We start from the raw sequence: 15298 nt of genomic DNA on the forward strand, positions 1-15298 counted from the left end.
CTCGAAAGCCGCTGTGCCACTGATAGTGTCATCATGATACGCTTTAGGTGTCCATGATTTACTTACGAACGTTCAGATTTTAAAGGGACAGTTTGGACATCCACCTTCTAACAGCAAGAAGACAAAGTTAGCAGCAATTGCACGTGATCTACATAATGCACATAAGTTTAATCACCTCATTGCTTTTGACAACTACACGGAGAAGACAGAGACGGGTAATTAGGTCTGACCTGATTTCACTAACCGCCAGTGTAAAAGACACACGTGGATGTAACCGATATACTTATCCAAATACACTGGACAAATTCAGCAGAAAATCGGTGCTGTGGTAGAGAGGCCGGTTAGGTCGTCAGCTTCTGCGCCCAGAAAATCGTTGCAATAATAGTAAAAACTATTACTAGTTACTGAGAACGGGTCGCACTGATTGCTCAACACGTTTGGCAATGCACTATTGAGACAGACTGTTTCAGTGAACTTAGACAAACCGCCTGGAAATAAGGTTTTATGACTCAAAACCCGAAAGAATCTTATAAATGATGAATTGTGTGAAGAACAACTGCATTTGCTTCTCCACTTGATTTGCAACTAAATAGATTCGAGTGATCACACAGGACAGTTGTTTACTAAAGTTGTTTGTGTTTTCTGCAAGCACAACAACTTTACTTAAATCAAAAATCTACCTAAGCTAGTTCAAACGTGGTGCAGAACTCAGCATAACACTTGCTGTTTTGTTTCTAATCCATCTACGACTACGTCAATAACCTTCCAGCGGCAGCAAAGAGTTTGATGTAAACCCCTGAATTCTGTGACACTTTATGATAGCACTTAGGCGTATTATTGCTAACCCAAATTTCCTGATGAATTTGCTTCCGCTGAGATGTATAAAATACATCTTCGAACGCACCCGCAGGTACAAATATTTATTTAACCAGAGACATTACTACGGATTAGCGTCTCGGCTTTCTTTAAATCGAACGGGCTACTGCTTTGCCTGTAGTGTGAGTCCAACTCGACAGTAAACATGTTGTAACCGTGAATCTGGACCACTATTTTCCATTTGCTGCACAGCGCGCATAACGAATCCACTTAGGGGATGCTCAGTACCTGGCCCAAGTTAGTGTTTCGACCTTTCTTAACGTACGATTTTGACGTGCCAACCATCCAAACTCAGCATGCAATAGGTAAACAGCGGCCTCGAATGGCTAGAAAGCTGAATGACCCAGAATGAATGGGTGCAAAAACAATAAACATTCTGAAGTTCTTGCCGACGTTGTGCACACAATGTCCCACAAACCACGGAAACAGAGATACATGTCGCACATCTTACCTCACATTGTGCTGTCCTACTTTCTGCAGGTGATTTGTTCCATCTCATTCGTTGGTCATTTTCCACTCGTGCGAAACTCAAATTAAATTACAGAATGAAGAATGTAGCAGAAACTAGAAAATATTTTGTGATTTGACACCGCTTGTCTTCTCACAATTGGCTAGATGTTGCCATTCGTCCATCATCTACTTAAGATAGCATGTTAAATGAGTGAATATACGGCCAAATTGAGGCATTTAAATCGTATCGGGTTCTGAGAAGTCAAAAAGACTGTCAGGTACTCAATCGAAGGGTCCACTCTGGTGATCCATGTTTTGTCAAAGCCCTTATGGACCTGGTTTGGGGTTCCTCGATCCCAACACACACACACCAACGAATCAGGATCCACAAAGTTCATTTTTTAATCAAGCAAATTACGTACTACTACTGAAAGGAAGAAGACCTTCAAAGCGGAGTTATTTATCAAAAATGCCAGACGGCAGGTTACACACTATTGGACAGGAAAGCGAAACTCTCATTTGCATCTTATTTACAAAAACAGGACATTGATCTTCTCTTGAACGCGTCTTCTTGAACTTTCCTGGATATTCATTGACTGCAATCATTCATCGCTCCAATCCAAGCAAATGTTGCAAAGCGACTTCAGAAATTCCACAACAGATCTCCCCTTTTCAAAAGACATAAAGGCGAAATTCCACGAGCGACACATACTACTCGCGTGCCTCCCCGTCAGTACTATCACCGTTACACTACTACATCAGTAATGAAAATTCGGGATAATAATTTTGGTCACACGGAATGTGTTTACGAAGTGGCCGAGTGTTTTACTAACAGGCAAGGTTTCGGAAACATTACTCTCCCCTCAAATAAACTGCAAAAAACAAGACTGACTTCATAAGGTTGCTCGATTTACATTTCAATTTAACCCATAATGCCTATGAAAACTCTGGGCAGCCCACCATAGGTCCTATTCATTTTGAGATTCTTCGGGACTTTACTTTTACTTTAAGAATATGTATGTGAATTTCAGCTGATTCTCCGTCAGAACCAGTTTAGATTTCACATTTGACAAGGAGGTACTATCCACTCGTTCTGCATGATATGTTCGAAACCAAAGCAGCCCACTTTGGCAAAACTGTTTACAGATTTTGTACAGCTCTAGCTCTCCATATCTTTCTTAGTAGCAATTTGAGCCTCATGACACAGTGCCCGTGCCAAATCAAAGTAGAAAAGCCAATAGTGGTTTGATTGCTCCCGTGTAATCGACACAGCGATCCCATTGTTTGCTAAGCTGAATTATCAGCACAGTGAGTATGCAGGCTCTATGATTACGTCTACTGTTGGACATCACCCATTTTGACCACAAACTCAAGTCCAAGCTAGTAAAAGAATGCTGTAATGGGTGACAAAAAGCCAACTTGTTTCATAAGATTTTACGATACTTTTGGTCAACAGCGATGGAATCAAAGTTCACGGTGTAGACAAACTTGCAAACACTTGGAGTAGTCACATTCCTCCCTCAAATACAACTTAAACTCCAAGAGAACGTAGTTTTGGGTTTACTGACACATTGAAGCGTAAACCCATCACTGATGGAGGACCAAACTGCAAGAAATCACAGAAAATCAAAAACGGAATTTTGGGATTGATTCAATGTCGGCATAGTCGAATTCTCCTTAGCAGGAAAATGAAAATAAAATGAATCCACAGAGTGATTTCATCCCGAGCTGTTTGACTGAAGGCTTGTCTGCCATGTCTTGACAACTGCCAGTGTCAATCACCCAACCACATGGAAGTCAAGCATCCGTCTTCGCTGAATTATTAAACAACACAACACAACAGAAGGATGGCTGAATAATTCTACTAACCTACCTTGCAAACCGTGACGTAAAGAGAAGGGATACGCCAGTCAATCAAGAAAGTACACCCCAGAACAGATTTTCATCATTCTTGTCGTAAGACGTGAAACTGAAAGTTTTCCAAGCTATTGATTGATTTGCTGGTAGTGTATGCATGTGTATCGTGGGAAAATGCGATACCACCTATCCAATTCTGCCAATGACGTTAGGTAGATTTTGAAAAAAAAGAAAATAAGTTACTCCAGAACTGCAAATATCTATCATTTATTCCGTCACTATAAAGCTCACTGGCCAAAATGCTGGGGAAGAATCCTGACTGGTTGGCACGCTATAAAAACATGGCAAGATGTCGCATTGATGTGCAACAAAAAATGTGATTCCCCATTGAGTAAGCAAATGAGCTGAAAATGCAATAGCCATTTTTAGATGCACAGATATGAATTTATATTAGAATTCAATTAAGTGGGTGAATTAATCATGCGACTACTTTTTTTCTGCATGTCTAACAATCCCAGTGATACTTTGAAAAAGGCGCAAAAGTAAGCATATCGTGCGGTGTTTTTACTACTACCGGTGACTATTCTCAAACAGGGAAATTAGGAAGAATTTTCCTGTGTGATATTAATTGATTATGACGCTACACGGGGTATTCATTTTCAATATGGCCTACACATGTTCGTTATTACAGTGATACTTTATGAAAATCAGAATCTACCGCTAATTCGGAGCAAACCGTAAAGCATAAGTTTGCCAACGTTACCTAATCTTCCCTCAGGCATCTAGTTGCACCTGTACACAAAGTCAATCAAAGCAACTAATCGCCGAAAATATCGTAAATCAAACCCCCTAGCCTGCAAGTAAAAGTTATTGATTAGCTTGAAATTTGCAAAGAACATGCATCTACACAATGATTTTACGCATGATTCAATCAACACTACACCTGAAAAATGAATGACACGATGGCAAAGCCACAGTGGAGTAATAAACAAATAGGACTAACCACATGCTGGAAGGAGCCAAACTTGGGGTGCAAGATATTTTGCGTGTTGGCATCATGAGCACATTTCATCGGTCACTCTTGTGATATATATATATATGGATATTATGTAAAAAAAAAGCTGGTAATAAGAGTCAATTGGTTTGTAGTCGGTGCATGTGGCGTGCTGACCTTTGCACCCAGCGAGAATTCCCCATCTGCGCTCAAAACTTAAGAGTTCCCAACTCAAACCGCTCATCCTTTACCTTTTGATCCAACATGACTCATTCTCGCTGAGTACTCATATCAGTGATTTGTTTCCATGTCACATGAATCATTTGTCTTTCTAATCCAGTTTTTTATATGACACCTGTCTGTGATTTTATACCAGTAACCCCTATTTTGCAAATGAAATGTCTATTCTAGGTCATCTTACTTTACAGCTGTAGGTCTTCTCTAGTTTATGCAGGAAATGGATTTTTCAGAGCGGTCACAGTGATTCTTCCATCTAACTAAAATGTTGTTGGGAGTCAAAGGACACATCAATCACCAGCGATGAAAAATGCAGTGAAAAAACTATCCTACTTCTAAGCTATCAAAGGATTCGAAAAAGACCGTCGTCTCCACACATAAATGAACATCATTGTTGTGCCAGCTGACAACTAAATTCAGGGAACGGCTTGGACAATAACATAGTCAATCAGTTGGAGCACGTGAGTCCATCAGAGCATTTTTGATGTTATACCTAGCATCAACCGTCGTAATAAATTTGGCGCACCAAAACTTCAGCCAGAACTGATTACAGCCACATTGACAGGAAGAACGGAGTTCACAATATCGATTTAAGTTTACTTAACCTGTAAGTCAATTGGAGGCCTAATATACAAATTATTTGGCGCAGCCAGTTAGCGATGCACGTGAACACCGACTTGGCCCGTAAACATGCTCGCACATAAGTCTGTAACTATGGGTGCTAGAATCCTGATTTCTTAAATAGTGTAATATTTATTATTTAACACATTTATGGTGAGTACGAGGATCTTTTCGTAAGTATTTCATGGTGCGATCCGAGGGTGGTCTCATCACACTGAAGATCACTCCCAAGCTGTATTTAGCGCCTGTCCCACGTGCAGGCCAAGATAGGCTAAGATAAGCTAAGATAGGCTAAGATATGATAGTCTAAAAATTTCAGTAAAAACGAACTCGGCCCAAGAGCTGCAGTGTATAATTTATCATGTACGGTTCGGGCGCTTATTTCGTAAGAGCGCTCAACGCCCATATGACTCACATAAAGACGAGTGACACACCTCGCTGCACATAATTTCGAAGCTCCATACTCCTGAAATCAGATAGACGATAGTCAAGCAGCTGTGTTGGGAAAACTGCACAAACTTATTGGTCTTTGATCAGGTGACTGTTGATGTTTTGTGATCTTTGCGATCTTTTCGAACAGTTCTTTACGCTGTAAAGTCAGCACACACGTATTCATTCAGCTGAAGACCCCGATAAATACAAAGATGAATCGGGGGCAGAACAAACGGGATGGCCCCGAATAATTAGGAAGCCATTGTTAAGGAATAATACCTCAATGAGAAGCTAGTGACCTGGAGAAGAAAGAAGTGTGATCAAATGGCGGGTCAAAAATAATCAGATGACACCCCAATCTAATGATTACTCGGATCAACTGGAGGTTTCGAAACAGCGTTCAGTCAAACTTCTTTTGAGGACGACGAAAACAGCTGCGCCATCAGAAGGTGGTTGTTGTCATGCTTAAAAGGCAACACATTAGGAACACCCATTGCATGCCAAGAATATAGTACGGTCAACAGACAATTACCATCAGATTTCAAAGTAAACGAGATGTTTTATTTTATGCATAAAACATCAAGAATATCTCAAGTTGAGGACCATAAGCCAAAGGAAACTCTAGTAGGCAACAAATCCCGCCCAATGATAGTTTACTTGTGGCTTTACAGCCTGATACTGTGCACAGGTAATCCGAAATCATATCACGGAACTACTGAGGGGTATATCAGCAGTTCTTTGTATCGGAAAGCAGGAAGGGTTGCCCCGGGCATGGTTCTAATGATTTTGGCGTAGTGAATACATGGAACCCTAGAGCACACGTGTATTCAGAAGGCTGATGTTATCAAGAATAAGCAAATGAAGTTTGGTATGACTCAAGATGGTTCACCAATTTCCAGTTAGAGAAACCATACTAAATGTATTGTAGCTGGTTGCCAGGTGACAAGCAGGATACAATAACCCAGGTACCCCCGAAAAGCAATCGTCGAGCTGGGACTACAGCCTAAAGCAGCAAGGTATAAACACTGGCTGTGGAACTAACGGCTACGTCTGTTCTTCCGAAGCGGTTCTACCCGAACATACCTGACCACTTAAAAATGGCATCGTTTTATCAATCATCGGTTCAATTCGAACTACTTCATGGATCCACCCATCGGTTTCAACCAATGAAAATATCAGCAACTAATCGTAATTATTTACTGGCGCAATCGGTTGAGCGAGTAAAGATTCCTGCTTATTATGTAGCGGCTACCGTGGTGCTTTAAGCAGACGTAGTGAGTCGATGTACAGCAGCTAACTTGTGCACGCAAGGTTCCATGGTTCCATCCTCTTTTCAGAAATAATTGGTATCTGCGTGTTGGAAGTCTATTTGTGTACACAGAGCAAAAATATGAATCCTAATTTCACACAAACGACAACAGTGAGGGTGAGTGTATCATCTTAGTCGGGTGATCTGTAGCAAAAACCCGGTTTTCTGTATATGGTGTACGTGGCTGAATTGTCATTGCTCGAGTTAGGTAAATCTCTCCCATCAATACCTCTTGTTGAAGATATCTGTGGGAACATTAACCTTGATGTACGATTACGTTCCAGATTGCTGGTTTAGAGTGGGTCTAAACGATCCTTCCCAAACTTTCCTGCAATAAGAACCGAGCGTTGTAACTGCCCCCTTTAAGTTATGCTTTGATTTATTGGCGACTGTATTTATCATATTTCTACATCACAGTCGGGCAGGAAGTGAATCGATCGGCGGGTAGATGCCCTAGGAACACAACAAGAATATAGATGCCACATATATCATCGATCCTGTTGCTGTGGGATCAATAAAATCCTTTAGCCAAATTCGATGAACACTGTGCGGTTTAGCAGCTGCTTCAGTAGAAAAAATTTAGTCATCTGAAATTGGTCGAAATTTGAAGTAACTTTAAAAGGACCTGGGTATAACTCTTCAATTTCATTGGATCAGAATGCAGTTACCCAAAGAAAGTTGGCTTAAAAATTAAAACCAAATTAAATAAGAATGGAAATCAGGGGAGCCAAAATAAATTAAACGTTGACAATTGAGTCCATATCACTTATGAGAAGGTGAAAAACTGGGGAAGCAGGGGACTTTTGCCGTTTGCTTCTGCATAATTGTAAAGATACAATTTGTAGTTTGATAACCCTGCCAAAAAAACAATTCCACGTTTCCATTTAATCCGCTTGGTTCAAGGGAAGTTGGTAGAGAAATCTGTGGTCATTTCACGCCAATTATGGGCTCATACTATGTGGCACAGATTTATCCATAACCATTCGATTTATTTTTCCAGGCTGCATCACTATCTCTTGATTCTTTAGCGCCAACAGCTCTTGAGGTTAGACGTATTTAATGTGTCCCGATGCCCCGCGATGGATTTACGGTCCTGGCAATGTATTCAAGGAGCTCGAGATAGCTCAATGGATAGGCCGCCAGCCCGTGGACTGGACGATCCATGTTTTAAACTCAGTCTCAGTATCCCGAATGTTCATCTCTGGGCTTGCGGGACATGGAACTATTCTGGCCCCCATATGTCCTTTAATTAACATAGCAGCTAGACACAGAAAGTATGCCACAACGACTCTTAGTAGTAGTAGTAGTAGTAGTACTATGTGCTTAAGCAAATATTGGAAATATTTAGATAACTTTGATTTTCTGGGACTTCTTAGTCTACTAAACAAGTTTATTTAAGCTTTAAATGCACTCTTTTGTCAAAAAGTGTCATGCTTTTGAATTAAATAGGATGGGTAAAACTTGCTTCACATGGCCCTTTTGCTTGAGCATATAAATTCCTATACAGTGGGCTTTTTATAGTATATGCACGGTCGGTCTGTAAAAGAAGGCTAGCGTATCTACCGAAAACCGCCAGGTGCTAACCTCCGTTCCATTAAATATTTGGATTCCAGAAGGTCGGAAAAAACCTGTGTTGTGATGAGTTGGTCGAATTTAAGCAGAGGCGTATCTAAACTGCGTAGTTGTGAATTTGTTGTTGGTATTCACCTCGGAAATTTAGTGATCGCCCTAAGAGCTTCACAGGTTTGGGGTCCTTCCTCCAATAGTCCAGTTCTACATCTCATTATGTCGCTGTAGCCAAGCTTCACTAATCTTTAAGCGTTCATAGATGACTTGTTTTTCTGTGTGAGTCTACTTCGGTAAAATCGCCGCGAGAAATTTTAAATTAAATATTAAATTAAATTTTGAAGTATTTTTAAAGTAATTTTTCTTCTATTTATTGAAGTTCCTAAATCGCTATAGGAATGTTATAGTTACTTATCTTCCAGAGGAAACCCCACCGCCAAACCTAGTGCAGTCTCTGGCCTAAACCGGCTTTTCATGTGTACATGTACATACTAGTACATACTACTAGTATATACATGTATATACAAAAGGACTGCTATGTCAGACAGCTGAAGTGTTCCTCTGTAACATCTGCTCTATAAACAGTACCGTTAGCCCCACCCGTCAACTCTTATCTTATTCCATCCCATTTTCTTGATTTTTCAAAGACTCAAATTTCCGTTGATCCTAGAAAACTTTTCAGAATGCACCCGCACCCATAAGTGAGCATGAGATGATCGTTTGTGCGACTCCCACAAAACCTATAAGTTGTTCCAACCACCCAACCTGACTCCTACGCCATAAGCAAGCTCCTCTGTTCATTGAGTGATTACTTATTTTCACTAGCTTACATTTTTTGCAAGTGCCTCTTCGTTTTGACACGTCTTTTGACCCCATGTCTTGGCCACTCGACCAATTTACATCATCTTTTGTCCAGGCCATAAAAATCATGTTTACCTATACAGAAACATCTCCTAAAAGCATCACAGTTGCTTCGGTAACTGTTTCCACCGATTTTGCATTTTATTCCATCCCTTTCATTCCGTTCGCAGGTAAGTTACTTTGCTCCATTTCTAACTGAGTGCATTTATTTTTTAACAACACTAATGTTGACTTATTCCCTCTCGACTATTTCAGCTGCCCGTTTGCCCTTAGATTTACGGCTATTCAGTCCGGACCATGAGCGCTCCGAATCTCTCCCCTATAGGAATCATTGTTTGGTGATTGTCCGACATAATTATATTAATCCCTTGTAATACGTTTCTTTAGTCACATGCTGCCCACATACACTCTCAATATCTAAACGGACTCCAGTCCTTCGAAATCTGTTGATTCATCCCATTCCACCAGTAATTCCTGGTTATCTTTTATATTTGGATTCTATTTCCCAAAGAATCCGTCCGAACTTGGGATGCTGCTATCCTTCGGACTGGGGTCTTTCCGTCTTAACCTTCCTTGCCAGATCAAATTCAGAGGTATGAGTTCAAGTAGAACATAAGGTTGACGGAAACTCGAGGACTGCGCCTACCTGATGAGCCTCAAGAGGGGTGAAACCGGTCGTGGGCTATCTAAGAGTTTTCAGCAACCTCGTGAGTAGTTTTTTTATGAAAATATGGACTACCTTCCCTCAATTGACCAATGACTCAACCCAAACTTAGCCTATGTTAATTGATCCTACTAATATGACCACAATAAACCCCAGTTGAAAATCGCGCCCTATATTCATCTGTTTGTTTTAAACACCTACATATTTTCGGCCACCAAGAATTCTCCTTCTTGTTTCCCCGAGACGCTAAGCTTCATAACGCTGTTCCATTTTCCCACTTCCAAACCCTAGTTGTTCAAGCCCTGAATCCTTGTTTGCCTGTTCAGACCATCCAGAAACAGCGCATCCTGTGTTTATTCGTTTTCCACGCATACTGCTTTGTTGGTGTTCTTCTTTGTATTTTTAGGTTTATTTCTGTCTTACACAATCGGCCTTCGATTGTGGGTTCCGTTTTCCCCTAAAGCATATTTATGTAAGAATTAAAAGCAAAACTGTGTCCTTTAATTTGGAAGCTCTGTTCTCCATTCACGCTGGCCAAATAAATGTAAACAGATAAGAAACACCGGATTCAAAATTTATTTAACTGCTTTCTGCTCTTTCCGTTTTAAAGTTAGCAAAATAAAACATCGCCATATGGCCAAACTTTCCGCTGTGTTGCGATTCAATCATGCGTGCAAAAGTGTCTGTTCCGCTTCGCTGGACCACGTTCGCCTAGCAGCAATGCATCTGTGTCCTCAATCTTATGATCCTGTCTACCTATCTAACAGGCATCAGCCAAGAGTCGTTGCTGCTTTGGAACGGACTACCTGACATACAGTTGCTTCCCTCAATTTTTCCCCAGGTCTTTAAAATGCTGACCAGACAATGATTTTTAATAAACGCGAAACTCCCCCATTCAAAATCGTCTCAAATTAGCTCAAAATCAGATGAACAACTTGATTTGTTTGATAGCTGATTTCATTTATTGGGTTCTGTTCGAAAAGTGCATTTTTCTTTTCATAGTTGATGTTTGTCATATTCACTCAATAGAGCCAAATATTTGAGGAACTTTCATATAAACTACCAGTGTGTTACAAACAATAAACTTGGGTAGGAAAGGTGACCCATGTAGGGGAAGTTTTGTCACTATAACCTGTCCGGAAGACATACTAAAATAAAACAACCACTTCGCGTATAATTGAAACACCATTCCAAATAAAAATGGTTAGCAATGAATGGAGGTATGTTCATGTGTGAAACATTGCGGACAACTTACTGATTCCATGGATCCCCTGAATCAATGTGTGGCTTCTAAAATGAGAGAGGACCATCCACTGAGAGAAATGATAAGATTCATAGAGGAAAAATCTCTGTGGTGCACTTCACTCCAAGATAGATCACCACCTAAAAGGGCTGAAGCACCACCCCTTATGATGTAAATTTAACAAATGTGAGAATTTTACCAGTATTCAGTAAACGTATTCCGGCGCTTGCTAGCTTACATTCATTTTTATCCGAAAATTAAGGGATTCCAGCGGGATTGCCCGCTCTACGAAAAACGTGTTTTAAGATCTGTTTTCTACAGTAGTTGCCTTCAGAGGGAAAAACCATACCCTTCTGAAGACTTTAAAACTGCAGTGTTCCATCTCATTATATTATCAATCTCGCTTGTTTTGCTTCCGCATTTGAAGGCAAAGTATTAAATGTTCATATCTTATTATTTATGCCTCTTTCCTATGTTGATGGAATATATCAACACATATAAACGTTCCTCAACTAATCTGACCAATTGCGTGTTTGTTTATGAATTTTTCTGTTTGTTTGACCTAGATCATTAGCTGACTTTTTGTCTTTATGTGCAAGTTCTACCCGAAACAAAATATTGACAATATATATATAGCTCCATCTAGTGTTTCGTTCTCAGAAATGGTCATCAAATGTTTCCACTTTGAAGTCAATCCTTTTCGAATGAACCCGTTTAGTCATCTTCGTGATCAATCTATCTTCGAGTGTTCCGATGAAAATATAGCGTACTTGACTTCTTCAGAAATCTTTGTTGGCAACCAGACGACCATCGTAACAGAATGTAGCAAACAAGCGGAAAACGGCACAATTAATTCCCTTCGGATTCCCGAGCTTGTTGCTAAAATCGGAAAAAGATTCACAATGGGGCCTTTAGGCTCATCGTACCAGCCCTACAATAAATGGTCTTAAAACTGACGTAAAAATGTGCAGCAAAACATTTCGAGTGTTACTTCTATGAAGCACTGGTTCAAAAGCTACTCAAAGGAACAGCCATTAGTGTACAGCCGAAGCTTGTGACAAAATTACGAGACAGAATATTTTGCTCTAACTTCGAGCAAATCGACTGTATGAGAAAATTTTGCCATATTATTGGTGTACATGCTATCATCAAAAACTGCTCCTTACAGAAAAATCTGCCTCCAACGCCAAGAAATTGTCTTCTGGACAAAGTAGATTTCAGGTTTACATCACTCTCGTTTGAGCAGTCCTCTCAAAGTGGGGCAAGTTCCGTTCATTCTAGAGCTCAACAGCAGTGCATATCCTCGACAGAGACCGGGTTTAAAGCCCACACATGTGACATGCGAGGCGATCATTTCAAAATTACTCTACCAGAACAGCCTGGATAAATTTGAATTCTACGAACTATGCAACCACCCTCAACTGACCGGAAATCGTCCAGCTGGCTTTAAGCAACCGTGGTAAGCGGGTCTGTCAACAAAACCATGGCACTTTTTGGATCACTGTCCGAGGTGTTGGGCAAACAAATCATATTACTCAGGCGTGCACATTTTGGCGTCTTCACATGTGATACATCCATCCTGCACTAATGGAGTAACAGAAACTGCTCTCCTCGCATGTCAGACTTCCGGGGTTCAAACTCCGTCATGCTCACACATATGAACTGCTAATGGGCTCTAATAAGACCAAATCTAAAGTCCAGTATTTTTCTGCCTTGATGTGGACTCACCAGGTTAAGTGCGTTGGGCTATGAGCAGCGAGTAAACGAGAGTGCTGTGGACTGAGATTCCACAAATCCCAGATCTAAAACAATTCGTCCTTCAGTGACCAAGTTAGGGGGTGCTAAGTGCGTCGCTACAAGAACGTTCAAATTTGTGGATCACCGTTTTCTACTTGTTGTGGTAAGTTTATTTGAACTGTTTCACCCTGAACGAAGAAAGCACTAAACCCGATCTTATTCTTATCAGAAATCCTCAGTGGTGCACATTCTTGCCTTTTCAGGAGTGGAACTCCTCGAGACTAGTACGCGAGTTGAGTGGGTTATCACCCCCACCACCAGTTGATGCTGGCCAAAACTGCGTTATCACGTCCCGATAATCTTGAAGGTTCGTGCCATTAGGAATATGCTTGTTCGGCTCGGAGATCCGGTTGCTGTGATTCCACTTACAAGATGAAATCATAATCAAAGGTCATCAAACCCCTCACACTGCAGACAAACGTTAGGTAGCTCAGATGGAGGATTATTCACACGCTGAGTGGACCTTCCACCTGAGAATTCACTCACAAAATTAGTGATCAGTTGACCGCCTTAACTTGGTTCTGCAATTAAAGATTAATGGCGCTATATAGTGCCTGGATGACAGCCATTAAAACTTCTGATCAGCCGCTCACTACCAAGTAACTGATTGTTCTTACTACTTGCGGATTCGAAACTGCCTGGAGTTTTTTCGGATGCTCACTACTGGCGATTCGGACTAAGGTTAAAACAGCAGTTCATTGCTTCCTAACTTTTCAGAATGGATTAGCCTCATTTACGGGGCAAAATCCTAATTAGAAGTTCTAAATTCTCACCAAGATACCAAATTTGGTTGCTAATTTTAATTTTTCAATGAACTTCAGGTGTGGCTTCAAGTTAATTACAAACCCGTGGTTACTGAGGAGAGTACGTGGTCATCTGAGGTCCGACAACGGGAAGCAGCTGTACGCTACACGCGTTTTTCTAAGATACTGACACTGTGACGATTAATATACTAAATCTCAAGGAAAGAACTTAGGTCGGCCAATCTAAAAAGCATCTAGAAACCGTACAGAAAACTGTATATTTATGTCCGTTTTATTGTACTCTACCCGTATGCTTATGTAGCATTTTTTTCTAAAAAGAAACAGAATAAACCCATTGAACGTTCCACAATGGCTTTGCTTCCTTATTCAAATCTTTATCCCGGAAACGACAGAACTCATGCAAATGTTCTAGGTGTATATTGTACTTAAATCCAGCATGCACTAAAAGTTCATGGCAAATGTTCAGATTGGTAAATGACGGACGCCACAGAAGAGGTGCTCAGTAATGGATTTACTAAGAGTTTCTAATAGGTAATCTTCGCAACGGAGTCAGGTTGCTTGTCTGTGTCTGTCTGTATGGTATACCGAGAAATAGCACCAAATTAGTTAGGCTACAATTCGAACCTTCATTAACAGCCACTATTTTTGCACAGAGATAACGATGCTTCGTGGTAGATTACTAGATACAGGCACACTACGTATTGTTGGCAGTCACCCTAGCGAAAATGAAAGAACCTCAGTGCAAGTTGCACCTACTCTGGTCAAAGTGGGACGAGATGGGAGTCAGACTCCAGACCCTAAGTTAGTCCATCATATTCCCCAAAACAGCCACGATAGTTTTCGAAAGTCAGGTGCCTCAATGAATGGTGGACTCTTACAAGTCTCTGAATTTGCACGTCGTGTGTGGTCATTTCGTTTACTCCAACGATGCAACTATAATAAAAACACTGAATCGAACAGCACTTGTACGGATGTAATAATCTGCTATATACGCTTTTTGTTTTAACTATGCGTCAAAAGTTTTGACAAGAGCCAGATCCCTAAGGTACTGAACAATAGACGAGGAACATGATGGAACTGCTCAGAAGCAGTTCAACTACGTAGCCAGGTGTTCTCTTGAGTTGATGAAAAATACACCGAGAAAAATCTTGTGGGTTACGCAGGTATATCTAGTAGACACGTGATCTTGCGATTATCTCGCTTAGATCGATTTGGTGCATCGCTTGAAGCTATTCCACTTGAAACTGTTGATGAAGAAGAGATGCTTTTCAGAGCATTATGACTTATGAACAACAAGTGAGTCACTGCAGTTACAAGTTCACTCCAGAATAAGAATTAGCTTTAGCAAGGACGTCATCTTTAATTTTGGAAGAGATATCAGCTGACGAAAAGCTAACAGGTTTTTTTTAACTAATTTCGAAAATCGCGGACAACACGTTACTTGGATGATCCAAGGATACGTTTGGATTCCTATTGGCTGCCATAGGTGACTACTTCCTCAACTTGCTTATAATGAGTTAATATCTCGAGCCGAAATTCCCACATATGTAACCCGAAACCTGAGGTTTTAGAAGACCCTGATAGATAAGCTCAAACACTTATATACACTTAGGCTGTTCAAATCTGA

The 15298-nt window shown here is 40.7% G+C and overlaps 1 protein-coding gene across 1 annotated transcript in view; it reads left to right on the forward strand.

Moving 5' to 3' along the window:
• T265_01384 (hypothetical protein) overlaps positions 1-15298 on the forward strand; it is a gene marked incomplete at both ends in the record, with an annotated part of 66535 nt that overhangs the window by 10278 nt on the left and 40959 nt on the right. Inside the window, one exon of the mRNA XM_009165410.1 lies at positions 6805-6893. Coding sequence (XP_009163674.1) covers positions 6805-6893 — 89 coding nt within the window. The remainder of the gene's footprint in view (positions 1-6804; positions 6894-15298) is intronic.

Source organism: Opisthorchis viverrini (assembly GCF_000715545.1).
Source record: "Opisthorchis viverrini unplaced genomic scaffold opera_v5_15, whole genome shotgun sequence".
NCBI lineage: Eukaryota > Metazoa > Platyhelminthes > Trematoda > Opisthorchiida > Opisthorchiidae > Opisthorchis > Opisthorchis viverrini.